Source organism: Manis pentadactyla, chromosome 8 (assembly GCF_030020395.1).
Source record: "Manis pentadactyla isolate mManPen7 chromosome 8, mManPen7.hap1, whole genome shotgun sequence".
In the NCBI taxonomy this organism is placed as follows: Eukaryota; Metazoa; Chordata; class Mammalia; order Pholidota; family Manidae; genus Manis; species Manis pentadactyla.
Window position 1 is genome coordinate 6,258,183 of NC_080026.1, and position 14,556 is coordinate 6,272,738.

Below are 14,556 nucleotides of genomic sequence, written 5' to 3' on the forward strand. Positions count from 1 at the left end.
GATTTGGGAGGCTGAGGAAGCCACGAAGCACTCCGCCAGAGCAGGTGGCCGTCGGTCTGCTCTGCCATGGAAGGGACCGGTGCTGGAAGCTGTTGGCTGCCGCACGCGCGCCGGGTTCCGGCGGGGCCGGGCTGCCTCGCTGTTGCTCCGATGCCCTGTGCGGAAAGAGTGCTGGGCTCAGCACTGTACTTCAGGAAGGTTAACCTGGGAGGAATGAGTAGCGTAGGTTGCAGCTGGAGGAAGCAGGCTTCTGACTGTGTAACTGCTGAAGCCTTTGCTTACACTCATCTGTGTTTTCCATCCCTCACCAAGAAAATCAGGGAGGAAGGGGCACCTGGGAACTACCAGCAAACAGAAGGTGCCTTTAGTGCCAAGCGTGGTATGGTGGGCATATGAATACATTTCTTGTAGCCATGTTGCTTAGGTCGTGTAATCATCACTCTATTTAAGTTAATATTGTATTTTCCCACGGTAGCTCTCACCAGAAGGCCAGAGTTGTGTCTCAGTCAAAGCTCTGTAGGCCCCATCGTGTCTAAACCCACACCAGCTAGACACTATTGTGCACAATAGCCCCATGCTTCCCCAGCCCAAGTGGGGTGCTGTACCACCGACCCACATTCTACTACAAAAACAACAAAGAAACAACTAAACACACGTTTAAAGCAAAAAGCTTCCCGTGGTTTGTTCCTAACAGAATAGAAGAAAAGATGTGCTTCTGTTTATGTAGTTGGCATCATTTTAACAGTAAGACACTTCTTCATGTGTTTCCTGATGTGTCCAGGAGTGGTGCTAACACTTTAGGGTAACCTGGGGACTCCGGAAGGCTGGATGCTGGCAGCCCTAAACAGGTTTCTGGGTGTTTAAAGGTACATTTCAGTTTTGTCAGTAAAGGCTTGAGAGTCTCATGAAAAACAAAAAAAAATTGGGGAATTAAACTATATTATGAAGGGATTATTTTTGATGATATAAATATGACATTTAGGATTAAGCAAAAAACCTCAAACTAGTTTTTCTGTGTTGGGTAATCACAACCTGATCTTTAGGAAAGAGCTTAGGAGGTGGGGAGTATTAGGTCCATTATTCTATTTTGCATTTCCTTTTCAGCAAAGAAAATACACTGAATTTTCTGGAAAAGGAAATCTAGGCTAAGTGATGAGTTCCTCTGTGAGGAACTGTAGATTTTATTCAGCCCCTCAGAAACTTGCTGTGTGGTCTTTGGCAAGAGGTTAGTCTTTTTTATTCCTCTTTTTCAAGTTTAATTATCCACTAAATCATCATATTTTCTTAGGAATTTATATTTGAATTCAAATACAGGCCCTGCTGGTCTTACTGCTGGGCTGTGGCCGTGGCCCTCCCTGCCCTAGTCCTCTTCCTCTCTTGAGCATCCTGCGCGGTTAGTTTTCCCGGACTTGGCTCCTCGCTGGAGAGAGGAGAGCGGCGGTGGTGCAGGGCGCTCAGTGGGTCAGCACCGCTTCCCTCACCTGGACCCGGACCCTGGGGCTGGGCCCCTCGGCTCTCTCCCTGCTTCCATGCTTTTCTGGGTCATGGCCTCTGGGGGGGGAAAAGCAGCTTCTCACAAAGAACTACCGGGGGTCCCTGCAGCTAAAGTGGTTCCCTCTGCCCAACCAGCCACCTGGAAGGCTGAAGGGACCAGCATCTGTACCCCAGTACAAAAAAACTGACCTAAGCCAGTTTTTTTCATGCACAATTCAGGTGCCTTTTCATAAATTTTAGTAGCTGTTGTAGATGTTTGAGGTCGGTGAAGGTTAGCAACTCACCCATAGGGCCACTCCCAGGTTTCAAGGATATCAAGTTTCAGACCAGATTTTGCCATTCACTAGCAGGCAAATCTTAAGAGTTCTCCCAGTTGGTGCTGTACGTGCATGGAAATCCCTGCTCTGTCCTTCCAGGTGAAGGGAAGAGCCTCTTGGAGCAGACATGCCAGAATTCCAGATGCAGTATTCTACACTTGTCTGACGCTGACTAGGTAGAGAACTGGTTAGCAGTTTAGCTTACACTTAGATTCTTTCTTTCTATTCATGCAAGAGTAGGCAGTGTGTCTACACCACTTGGGCCCCTCTCTATGTACTAACCATCTTAGCTTTCATCAGTGAAAGTCCATTTCTAACATGCACTGTGCCTGCCAGCAGGCAACTCTCTCCCCCAGTAGCTTCTTCTGGGCATTCACCAGCCTCATACTTATCTACGCTTAGATACAGGTGACAGAAATAGTTGTAGCAGCTGCCTCTCGTGTCTTGAATCAAATGCTTCCAGAAACTTCCAGCACTGTGTAACCTGGGTGTAGAGAAAATGAAAGTTCCCACTGCCAGGATTCTCACCTGGCCCTGACCCACTCGCCCACTGCACACGTGTGGGCATATGGTATTATTGACTGTATAAAGAGCTTGCCCAGGGCTCTGTGCTGCAGGGCTGCAGGAGAGCGGAGGCTGGAGGGGTGGCAGCTCTGAGGACAGAGACTGAGACGGCTGCGGGGCAGAGAGGCCCGGAGGCAGAGACCGGCCTGCTGCCTGCAGACCTGCCCTGAGGTGGACGGGATTCTAGCGCTTGACCCGCCACTGTGGGAATAAAGCCAGGTATAAACCCTTTCAGCCCAAGAATGTCTGATTGTCATTTTTTGGTCTCACCGAGTCCAGAGTGAACTTGTCCGGGGCTGAAACCCCTTGGTGAGACACTGGGTCAGAATGCCATCTGACCATCTGGGCTGTGGTACTGCAGAAGCCGCATGGTGTGTGTTGAAATCGTTTAGGTAAATTTTAGAAACCATAACCGCTCAGTTGGCAGACTAGTTTTGCAGCCTAAATCAGGCAGGTGAAGTGGCTTAACTTTGCTTTTCCACTTTAAAAAAGATGAATTTGTTGCCAACAACAAAGGAAGGAGGTTGATCTGGGTGTTCAGCTTTCTCCAGGGAAATCGGGGCATCTCGTCCGTAGGCCTCCCGGCAACTTCCTCTTCCAGCTAAACAGCAGCGCCTGCTTCGGACCTGGGGGGAGGCCCTGTGAACAGACTCCCGGGCCGCCCGGCAGCTTGTGCTGTTGGTTTCCAGGACTGTCTTCCCTCCTTTCCATTCCTGCCTGGTACCTTTAGATGTTTGAGTTTTTGACCCTTGACGCTGTCAGTTTTTCTTCTTGGCTCCGTGCGTGTGCTTTGCTCACACCGTGTCTTTGTGTGGGATGCTGTCCCCTTTGAGGCTTGCCTCTCCGAATCTTAACCTCATCTTCAAGGCCAGGTCCAAGGCCCGCTTGGAGGCAGGGTCTCCTGGCTCCGCTGCCCCTGCACAGACAGCATGGCATGGCATTCCACTTTGCACATTGTTCTGTTGTTAGTTGTTTTCCTATGTTTTCCCTCCTAGATGGTCAGGGATTCTTAAGGTCAGGACACACATTTTTCTCATATTTTATATCTACCTCTGTAAAAATGTTCATGCTTCTCGCCTCGGCACCGTTAAATGGCAGACAGTAGTAGTAGCTTGCTGATCTGCCCGACAATTATTGTGGGGCATATTTATACATAGTGCAAAGAAGGAAGAGGGTTATAAATATGAAAATACCTCAAAACAGGCATCTCTGAGAAGGCTGTAAGGAAGGTCAAGTGCCTGGCTGGAGTCCCACGGTTGGGAATAGCCTCATCTTTGGCCTGACTGCTGGGGGCCTGGCCCTTGCCAGTCAGGGCTTCGCTCCCTCCTGGAGGGTCTACCGCTCTCCAAATCAGGCAGCTGTGCTGCAAAACCTTGCAGATCCTCCTCAAGGCTTAGCATTCACCTATCAAAGGACAACTCCCAGAGTTACTTAAATCGTACACAACATATTAGGCAAAGGTGGATGCACTGCAAGCGAACCCCCACCCCCCCTTAACGTAAGGGCTGTCCCAAAGCCCCAAGGCACCAAGTATCAGGATGCCAGAGACCTTCTGTCAGTAACAAGACAAGCAGATTGGCCTCTCTTGATAGCCCTGCCCTCAGGGCATGATGTGCCAATCAACCAGGAAGCCTCGGGTGCCAGGCCACACTGGTGGGGGCGGGGATGGGCATGACAAGTCAGTAGTTGAGGAGGGCTGGAGCATAAGCGAGGTCTGAAGGTGGGAGTGGTGAAAGGTGAGGCAGGTGAGGAAAGGCAGTCAGTTTGCATGTTGTGCTGAGGATTTTGGCTTCTCCTCGGGGAGCCGGGAGCCTTTAAAGACTTTGTAGGGGGGGTCAGGCCTGTGACCTGGAAAGGTGGGGATGCTGGAGTATGGCTCTGGGAAAAGGAAGGGGGTGGTGGCTTAGGATGCCATAGGAATCCTGGCGTAAACCTATGCAGTGGCTGTGGGGAAGGAGAGAAGTGGATGGGTTCAAGCTGTGTCAGAGCTGTTTAGGCCCCAGGATGGTGGCATCCTTTCCGGTTGGATGCGGTTCCTGCTGGAGGCAGGGAGATGGGCTGGCTAGCTGTAGCCTTAGGTTCCATGTTGCCAGAGCAATGTCCATGGGTCTGACCCGAGCGTGTCTGGCTCCACTCTCTTCGGCTCATAGACGTGCCCCTAAGGAAGCAGGGATGCGTCTGCTCCGCCAGCCCCTGTTCACTGTCGTCTGTAAGCTGTCTCGACAAAATATACCAATTTTCCTGTTTACACAAGCACACCATGTACTTCAGTCAGAGTGCGTTCTGTTTCTCAGTACGTATAAATCTTCCTGTACACACATCAGCCATACATGGGAGAAGATTGTGTATTTATTCTGTAGTCATCAGGGTGAGTAGATTTTGGGTTGGTGTTTTCTGCTTCTGTAATTTTTGTTCTGAGCTTTAACGATGTTTAACCATCTGTTTATGACTTTAACGAGAGTGTTCTAAGTGGAAGCTATGAATAAATATGTGAGTCATGAAAGATACAGCATGAGGGGTATCGTCAGTAATGAATTGCTACTATATGTCTTTCTCAGCTGTTTTTGCAGCTTTAAAAAGGGCCCATGTGACCAGAAGAAATTTTTAAGGAATTTTAAGAAAATCTAATGTTAACTATGGATTTCTGTCTGGATTGTATCTTTTAGGAAGAGACTTTGGAGTTAGGGTTGCTCTGATTGCATTTAAAAGAATATTTTTCGTTAAAGCAACTTTCACCCATATTCTTCATTATTTAAAGATGAAATATTTAATATTACCATGTTACAAAATTACTTTAATAGAAATGGAGTGTTGGATTCATTGTTGAACTTCTTTTCAGAAACATAGATTAAGTTGGAATTAATATTTTTGAAAGCTCTGCCATGCTGTCTTTTCCTCAAGCTGAATATGATAAATGCTTACAAATGATTCCGGTCACCCAGCTCTTCTGTAAGAGAATTAATTTTATCCCCTCCCACCTGTGGGAGAGAGGTTCACTGGTGCCAGGGTTTTCTTTTCACAAGGCTTCATTTTTCTGACTTCCCTATAAGAATTCAAAGAATTTTAGAGTTTGGCACATACGTGCAAATTAAATTGCATAGCATTTTCAAGATATACTTGTGCTCAGTATTAACATGAGAGTAGCAGTTGGATCAAAGTCCATTTGTCAGTTTTTAGTCCTCTCACTTGTTGAAATCTTACCGCAAGCTGAGTGAATGTAAATGTAAATAAAATGAAACAGTCAACATACTTCAACTCAGGCACCTGCTCCCAGGGTTATTGCATAACTTACTGTTGCAGGACCTGAAGCAAAGGCTAACACATTTCTGACCTTGATGTTGTCCCTTGGCAATTGCTTGTCACCCCGGCAGTCAACAAAGGTCCCCCAAAGGGGAGCTACATGTGAGTGATTTGAAGGGGCTCATGCTGCAGAATCTGCTGCAGTGTTTAAAGTGCTGATTACCCTTTTTATTACTGTTCTCCAGCTTACTATCAAGCTGTCCTTGAGTTGGCTCCCACTAGCAGGTCTGGACTAGCCCTGGGTAGTTGGTACTTTAACTTATTAACTAATTGTAACCGTTAGTAAAGATCTGAGCAGAAATGCAGGCATTGATAATCACTGGGTGTTGCCTTCTCTGCCGTCACAGATACCCTTTTTGCATATTCGCGTGCACATATATGCAGTGTGCCTAAATAATTCACCTCATTAAAAGAACTCTTAGTGTATATTGTGGATGTTCAGAAGAGGATGACTTCATTCTACCAACCGTTCCACATGTGACCTATGAAAACTATCCAGAAAGCAAACATTGAAAAAGACCATCTCTGCTGACTGAGCCTCTCCTTTTGTGCTGACTACTACATGTGGGCACACCTGGGCATGCTGATTTTACGTGCCTGGGTTTGTGCATTTGGCATTACGATTTGGCTAAGATGTTAGCGCTGTTTAAGTAAGGGCATGAGAATGTGGAAGATGGATGTTATCCATCTTATATTTAAAAAGAAAAATCCCATCCCCAAATATTGGTGATAGGGAATTAAAGAGGCTAGGAAATTGTCATCATCATAATAAAAGAAAAATGTAAAGAGTTTTTATACCATATTTATAGTTTTCTTTTTTATTCTCATACTAGTTTTATGGCCTCCGGTGCTGTTCTCATGAAAGTTAAGATCCTTTATACTTAGGGCTTTGGGGGAATGTGTTTATATTTTATTGATGTAACCCTTTATGATTAGTTATGGCTTTTGATACCTTTTTGGCAGGAAATGTAATTCGGTGTGCTGAGCCTTGGGCGCGGTGGGCTTGCTGACCCGTTACTCGTGATGGTGTTCTCCGGAAGTATGGGGTATAGCAGGTGGCAGGACCGCCCTGCCCTATACCTGAGAGAGCTCTGTGGTGTTGGAACAGTTCATCACTGTTGTAAAGCTCACTAGGAAAAAAAGGTGTTCATAAGTCAGAATTTGTAAAAGCAATAATGTCTCACATAAAATAAGGGTTTTTTTTTTTTTGCCTTTCAGATTTTGGGGTAAGTGCATTCTTAGCAACAGGGGGTGATGTTACCCGGAATAAAGTCAGAAAAACATTTGTTGGCACCCCATGTTGGATGGCCCCTGAAGTCATGGAACAGGTAAAAAAAAAATGAAGGTTTGATTGACATAGTATAGTAGTATATAGATCATTAATTAATACACTAACATTTCACTCAAAGCAATCATTTTACTGGAATGCATCACCTAACTAGGATTTAATTCCCAACTGCTGGGCCTTAGTACTGAAGTAATATCAAAGTTGTGCATACACAGCTGTGAACTTCCAACATACAGTGGTCTTCATGATATGTAACGTGTCAGCTGTATAATCATGTTTTTCCCTGTTTCCTTTCTTAGGTGAGAGGCTATGACTTCAAGGCTGACATGTGGAGTTTTGGAATAACTGCCATTGAATTAGCAACCGGAGCAGCGCCTTATCACAAATATCCTCCTATGAAAGTAATTACTGTTGGAAATAACATGTTGGGTTTGAAATATGATTTAATGGAATCTGTTCTGTAATTCTCTTAAACACTGTCATTTTTCTCTTAGACCTGAGGAGAATTAGTGGAGGAATGCAGCCAAGTTAAATGTGGTTCAGTGTTAAATTCCCAGTTTTGAAGCTTGCTTTACATTCTGCATACAGAACTCACTAAAGAATGAATCCAGTTGATTGATGGAGCTTGAGAACTGTGACAGATGCTGGTCATTATTCTCTTGGTAGCAGAGCCCTCCCAGCCCCCAAGCAACCTAAAAATAGTTTATAGTGACATCTTTGCAGATAGAGTTTCCAAATTTTTAGGTCTTCTTTTTTTAAATGGTCTTTAACATTTCACCCCTGTTTGTGCAGTGTTGTGTTAGTGACTCATTGGAAATAAGTGTTTTTAGGAAATAACATACATTTGGATACTATTTTCAGATTTTTGTTACACTTTTAACCAGCCTACATCATTTCTCTTAGTTCTGAGATGGTGGTATTAGGCCTAACTTACCCAGCTAGGTTTTGTTTTGAGGCTGAAATAGTTTAGTGGAAATTTATATAACAGTATTTTACAGAGAATGTGGTCTGTGTTTGTTTTTACTTTTTCTAGGAAAGTATTGGAAAAACTTAGGAGGATTACAAAAGACGCAGAAGGATTAAAAAAAACGTTAAAGTAATTTTTATTGGTGAAAAAGTTAATGCATTCTTATCATAGACAATTTGGAAGAACAAACATAAAGAAGAAAGTAATCCATATTTAGCCACAGACAGTCCTTATTAAGATTTTAGTGTAATTTGTTACATTATTTTTCTCTATACACTTTTATACATATTTTAAGATAGCCAGGATTTGGGGGTGTCTGTATACATACCTGATTTTGATAACAGAAAATTTAAAGTTGAGGTGTAAACAATTGAAATGATCTTTTAGAGAAGAAGCCCTGAAGCAGCTCTTGGGAACTTTTTCTTCCACCTGGTTTTTCTGTATTCTTTTGTATTTCTTGTTTCCTTTCTTCCCCCACCTCTTAAGTGTTTCCCACCCGAATCTAAAGCCACATTGCTCCTCCCGTTTCAAGTCCTGCAGGAGTTTCCCCAGACTCCCAGTCCCCCCACTTTCCTCTGATTGCTGTTACCTCGACCAGCTATAAACTCATTTTAATCCTTCATCTGTTCACACATCCAAGAGTGTTCGAGGAGTCGTGGCGTGTATAGCATTTGCATAAATTAAGGCTGATTTATGCATTAATGAGGTTTAGTCATTTCATAGGTCAATAGCTTACTGCAGATTCTACCCTTTTTTAAAGCAAATCATTTTGATCTTACGGTGGACTTTTTTCCCTTTTTTGATTTGAAGGAGTATTTTGATTTTGTTTTGTCCCCCTTCGAAAGCAGCATGGGCCTTTGGCTGTGGTTGTGGCTTTTAATAACACTCTTGTATTCTGGCTTTTCAGTGTCTTACTGACTCAATTTTGCCCAGCCTTTAAGCAGTTCTCTGCATGTTTTCTCAAAAAAAAAAAAAAAGAAAAGGAAATCATGTATTAACTCCTGAGAAGATGTGTATTTATTTCCTAGGGCTGGCACCGTGTCACAGAAGCCTCGAGTACAGGCAGTCCCTTACGTATGAATGACCTGGCTGCCCTGGGCCTCTCTTGCCCTCCCCTCGGCCAGCCCCTCTCCCAGGGGAAGGGAAGGGCCCCGCCTGCACTAAGCCCGTGGGGATCTGTGCGCTCCTCAAGGCTGTGTGATACCAGTTCCCAGGACGCCCTGGGCTGCTCGCTTTGGGAGATCATTCTTAACCCACAGAGCAGATTTTGTAAGTTCTGTCAGTGGAATAACAAAAAGGTTAAAGGGCCCATGAACAGATTTGCAGAGGGAAATAAGTGCTTTGAATACCCACTTTCTTGGAAGCTAAAATCATGGGAAAGCACATTTATGTCTGATCAAGGACTGTCTTTGAGGCTTTATGGAACATTAAAAACTCAGTTGTAGGAATTGCTCTACTGAGATTCTGTCTTCCTGTGTGTTTTTGTTGCAGGTGTTAATGTTGACTTTGCAAAATGATCCACCCACTTTAGAAACCGGAGTAGAGGATAAGGAAATGATGAAAAAGTACGGCAAGTCCTTTAGAAAATTACTTTCACTGTGTCTTCAGAAAGACCCTTCCAAAAGGTATGTCAAACGTGTGGAGGAGCTAGTGACCTGGTCTGAGTCATGACAGCTTTGTGGGTGGACGGGGAGAAGGCGCCTCAAATGTCCTCTCGTTCAGGGGAAGTCCTGTTCTGGCCCCGATTTCCAACCTGTTAGTGGAAGGCAGCATGGGTCCAAGAGCGAGAGAAGTGAGGATGAGGGGTGGGCAGAGGAAAATTTTTAGAGTTTGTTAAGATTTGTTGTTGTGTAAGTTGAGGGCTCTGTCACCAAAGGAAATGAAGGAAAACAGAAATCAAAAGAAATTGTCGGCGGCACTTTCAGAAGCTGGGCTAATGCTCCACCTGAGTGTGAGGGCCGAGCTGGCCTCTGAGGAGGTGAATATCCTGCTAGTTCTGGTCTGAGCCTGGCAGGGCTATTGAATTTTGCATGAGCTTCCTTTGAGTTGCAGAACAAGTTAGTTGTGCTGTTTAAAAGATGATCAGTAAAGAAGATAAAGATTTTTACATTAGAAAGATTGATCACAACATAAACAGCAAATGGTTTTAAAGTAACTTTAGCATTTCCTCTTTATTCTTGGGTTATTGCCCTGCCCTGTACTGTGTCTATTTTCTCAGTTTGTTTCTTCTTGATTTCTGTGACTTACAAATATCCTGGGTGGTGATAATAGAGCCCAGGGCCTCTACACCTTAAAGGAAAACAGGAGTAATCGAACCAGCTGCAGGCATTGTCTGGGTAGGGTCCCTGTGCAGGGCCGTCCGTGCCTCGCTGTCCTAACAGAGTGAGTGTAGATTGCATGCCTGCAGAGGCCTGTGAGAAGTTACAGCCTCATCACCTGAGGGTCCTATTTGATACTTACACTTTAAGACATAAATACTGGCTTTTCTTCTGAAACTTTCTTTTTCAGGGAAGGATTCCTTTAATTTTATTTTAAATTCTTTATGAAGTTTAAGCCTTTCACCTTTACACAGTTATCTGCTGTTTGAGTAAGCCTACCCTTCTTTAGAGCAAACACCATTTCCATTATTTTACCCATTTGTAGCTACTCTCTTCATTCCATTACTTTTCACGGAATTTGCCTTAAATCTTTTCTGTATCTGTCACCTTTCTCTAGGAGTCGGGCCTGAAGACTGTGTACTATTAAGCCTCTTGAAATTATTTATTGTAAAGGGATGATTATTTTATCACACCTGTAAACTACTTCTGCTTAAACATCTTGGTTACCCTTTTCATTTGATCTGTAGGGCTAATTTTTCCTCCAAAGTTGCAGTGACCTTTTCTGGAGGTCACCTCTTCACTGTCCTGTTGGGTGAAATGCTCTTAGGTTCTAATTTTGTTCTGGAACACTTGCTTCCTTCGCCTGTGTTTGGTGTCATCTCCAGGCATAAATTTTTGGTATCACCAAGGCAAGGAAACAGAATTTGGTTCTCTAAACCAAGTGAGAGAAGTGTAGGCATACCTTGTTTTATTGTACTTTGCTTTATTTTGTTCTGCAGATAATGTTTTTTTTTTTTAAATTGAAGGTTGGTGGCAACCCTGTGTTAAGCAAGTCTATTGGTGCCATTTTCCAACAGCATTTGCTCACTCCTGTCTGTGTTGCATTTTAGTAATTCTCAATATTTCGGTCTTTTGTGTTTTATTATCATATTTGTTATGGGGATCTCTGATCAGTGATCTTTGATGTTTTGCTATTTTAATTGTTTTAGGGCACAATGAACTGCACCCATGTAACCTGGCAAGCTCAGTTGATAAGTGTGTGTGTTCTGGCTGTCCCCTGGACCGGGGTTCCCCCATCTTTCTCCCTCTCCTCAGGCCCTCCCCATACCTGAGACAGAACAATATTGGAATTAGGTCAGTTTATAACACCATAATGGCCTCTAAGTGTTTAAGTGAAAGGAATAGTCGCACATTCCTCACTTTAAATCAAAAGCTAGAAATGATTAAGCTTTGTGAGGAAGGCAGGTCAAAAGCCTAGATGGGCTGAAAGCTAGGCCTCTTACATCAAACAGTTCGCCAAGTTGTGAATGCGAAGGAAAAGCTCTTGCAGGAAATTAAAAGTGCTATTTCAGTGAGCACGTGATTGATAATAAAGTGAAGCAGCCTTATTGCTGATATGGAGAAAGTCTGAGAGGTCTGGAGAGGAGATCAAACCAGCCACAGTATTCCCTTGAACCAAGTCTAATCCAGAGCAAGGCCCCAACTCTCTTCAATTCTATGAAGGCTGAGAGAGGGAAGGAAGCTACAGGAGAAAAGCTGGAAGCGAGCGGGGGTTGGTTCCTGAGGTTTAAGGAAAGAAGCGTCTCCATAATATAAAAATGCAGGTGAGGCAGCAGGTGCTGATGGAGAAGCTGCAGCGAGTCACCCAGAGGATCCAGCTGAGATCATTAATGAAGGTGAGGACACTAAACAACAGATTGTTAATGTAGACTAAATAGCCTTCTATTGAAAGAAGAAGCCGTCTAGGATTTTCATAGCTGGAGAGGAAAAGTCAAAGCCTGGCTTCAAAGCTTCAAAGGACAGACTGACTCTCTTGTTAGGAGCTAATGCAGAGGGTGACTTAAAGTTGAAGCCAGTGTTCACTGACCATTCTGAAAATTTTAGGGCCCTTAAGAATTATGGTAAATCGACTCTTCTTGTGCTCTATCAATGGAACAATGAAGCCTGGGTGACAGCATGTCTGTTTGCAACATGCTTTACTAAATATTTTAAACACACTGTTGAGACCTACTGCTCAGGAAAAAAGATTCCTTTCAAAATATTCTTGCTCATTCACAGTGCACCCGGCCACACAAGAGCTCTGATGGAAAGTTGTTTTCCTGTCTACTAATACGACATCTGTTCTGCAGCTCGTGGATCAAGGAGTCATTTCAACTTGCAAGTCTCATTATTGAAGAAATACATTTTGTAAGGCTATAGCTGCCATAAACAGTAATTCCTTTGATGGCTGTGGGCAAAGCCAGTTGAAAACTTTCTGGAAAGGAGTCATCCCTCTAGATCATTTGTGATTCATGGGAAGAGGTCAAAATACTAACATTAACAGGAGTTTGGGAAGAGTTGGTTCCAACTTTCATGGATGACCTTGAGGAGTTCAAGACTTCAGTGGAGGAAGTAACCGCAGATATGGTGGAAATTGCAAAAGAACTAGAATTGGAAGTATGGCCTGAAGATGGGACTGAACTGCTGCATCTCAGGATCAGACTTGAATGGCTGAGGAGTTGCTTCTTATAGATGAGCAAACAAAATGGTTTCTTGAGATGGAAGCTACTCCTGGTGACGTTGCTGTGAAGATCGTTGATGACAACCAAGGATTTAGAATCTTCCATAAAGGAGGTCGATGAAGCTGCAGCAGGTTTGAGAGGATTGACTCCAATTTTGAAAGAAGTTCTACTATGGGTACAGTGCTATCAAACAGCATTCCTTCATGAAAGGAAGAGTCCGTCCATGCTGCACACTTAATTGTTGTCTTAGTTGAAAAAATTGCTGGGGGCACCCCAGCCTTCAGCAACCACCTGCTGATGAGGCAGCAGCCATCAGTATGGCAGCAAGCCCCTCTATCAGCAAAAATTTATGACTCCCTGAAAGCTCAGATGATAGTTAGCAGTTTTTAGCCATGAAGTGCTTTTTCATTAAGATATATATATACATTTTTTTTTAGATGTAATGCTTTTGTGTACTTAATAGACTACAGTATAGTGGAACCATAACCTTTATATGCAGTGGGGACCAAAACATTCATTTGGCTCCTTTGCTGCAGCATTCGCTTTATTGCCGTGGTCTGGAAGCAAACCCCCTGTATCCCCGAGGTCCCTGGGCTTGTCTTCCCTTAGCACTAGGTGATTACCGATGGTCTTGGCGCTTCTCAAACTAGTTGCGGTGCCACCTAGTGGTGGTGACGTGTAATGTTGCACAATTCAAGCTCTTTCAGAAAATGGTTCTGTAGGGGAGACTTACTACTGTACTTAATGATATAACAGTGTTATTTCTTTAGGTGATTTGTAGTTTGGCCAAGATAGATTAGATCACGATACGTTATATTTATATATATATAAGCTATATATATATAAATACCTAATGCAATTGAAATAACAATTTCAATAAGAAATAACAAACCATCCTTATTAATAATCTTGAAAGTCTTTTCAGGTTTTACTAATTATATGAGCTCAAATATCAGGGTCCTGCCACCCCACCAAAAAGTAACAATAAAAAAAAAAATCTTTCAGAAAGGAGCCATACACCATATATTCAAATTCTTAGTGTTTCCTTCGGTGTTCTCTTAGTAACGGTATTGATTTACAAAGTGTTAGTCATTTAAGGACTTCTTCCAGACGTTCTCTGTGTACCACGGTCCGTCCTCACTACTGCGCAGCCGCCCTCTATGACAAACGGTTAGAGATGGCAGCGGGGCAGACTTTCCAGGTCACTCTTTGTTTTGGTGAGAAGACATGCATGTGGGAAGTTTTGGGGAAAAACATTCTTGAAATGTGAGGGTGGAAGAAAGCAATACTGTTGAATTGTTTATTATATAAGATGCAATTTTAAGGCAGCCATTCGTTACTGAGTTAATGAGTAAACATTCAAGTGCTGCGCAATTCTGAAAGAAGCCATGCCTATTTCCTGTCTTCTCTGCCTTTGCTTATGTTGCCCAAGGGTTCTTCCTCTTCCTCCGTCCCCCTATTACCTGCCCTTCAACACTTGGTTCAAAGGCCCCATCTTCGTAGAGCTGGGTACATTTGGGTGAGATTCCTAGCTCTACTTTATCATCCTTTGCACGACCTAGTTTCCTTGTCTGTAAAATGGCCCTAATAACACCTATTTCATAGGATTGCTGTGGGGCTGGAGTGAGGTAATGCACTTGATTGAGGTAGCCACTGTGCCTGGAGGATCCTAACTATTCAGGAAATTGGGACACTGGCCATTTGTTTTTCACCTTTTTCTCCCTGTCCTAGTGGAGGTATTGCAAATTTGAGTTTTTTCTTTCACTATGTTAGAAGATACATCTCTGTTATAGTATGGACAAGATAA

General features: G+C 43.5%; 1 protein-coding gene across 1 annotated transcript in view; it reads left to right on the top strand.

Annotated features, from left to right (window-relative positions):
• STK39 (serine/threonine kinase 39) overlaps positions 1-14,556 on the top strand; it is a 278,894-nt gene that overhangs the window by 91,291 nt on the left and 173,047 nt on the right. The window contains exons 6-8 of the mRNA XM_036884016.2: positions 6,894-7,003; positions 7,263-7,364; positions 9,422-9,555. Of these exons, the coding sequence (XP_036739911.2) occupies positions 6,894-7,003; positions 7,263-7,364; positions 9,422-9,555 (346 nt within the window). The remainder of the gene's footprint in view (positions 1-6,893; positions 7,004-7,262; positions 7,365-9,421; positions 9,556-14,556) is intronic.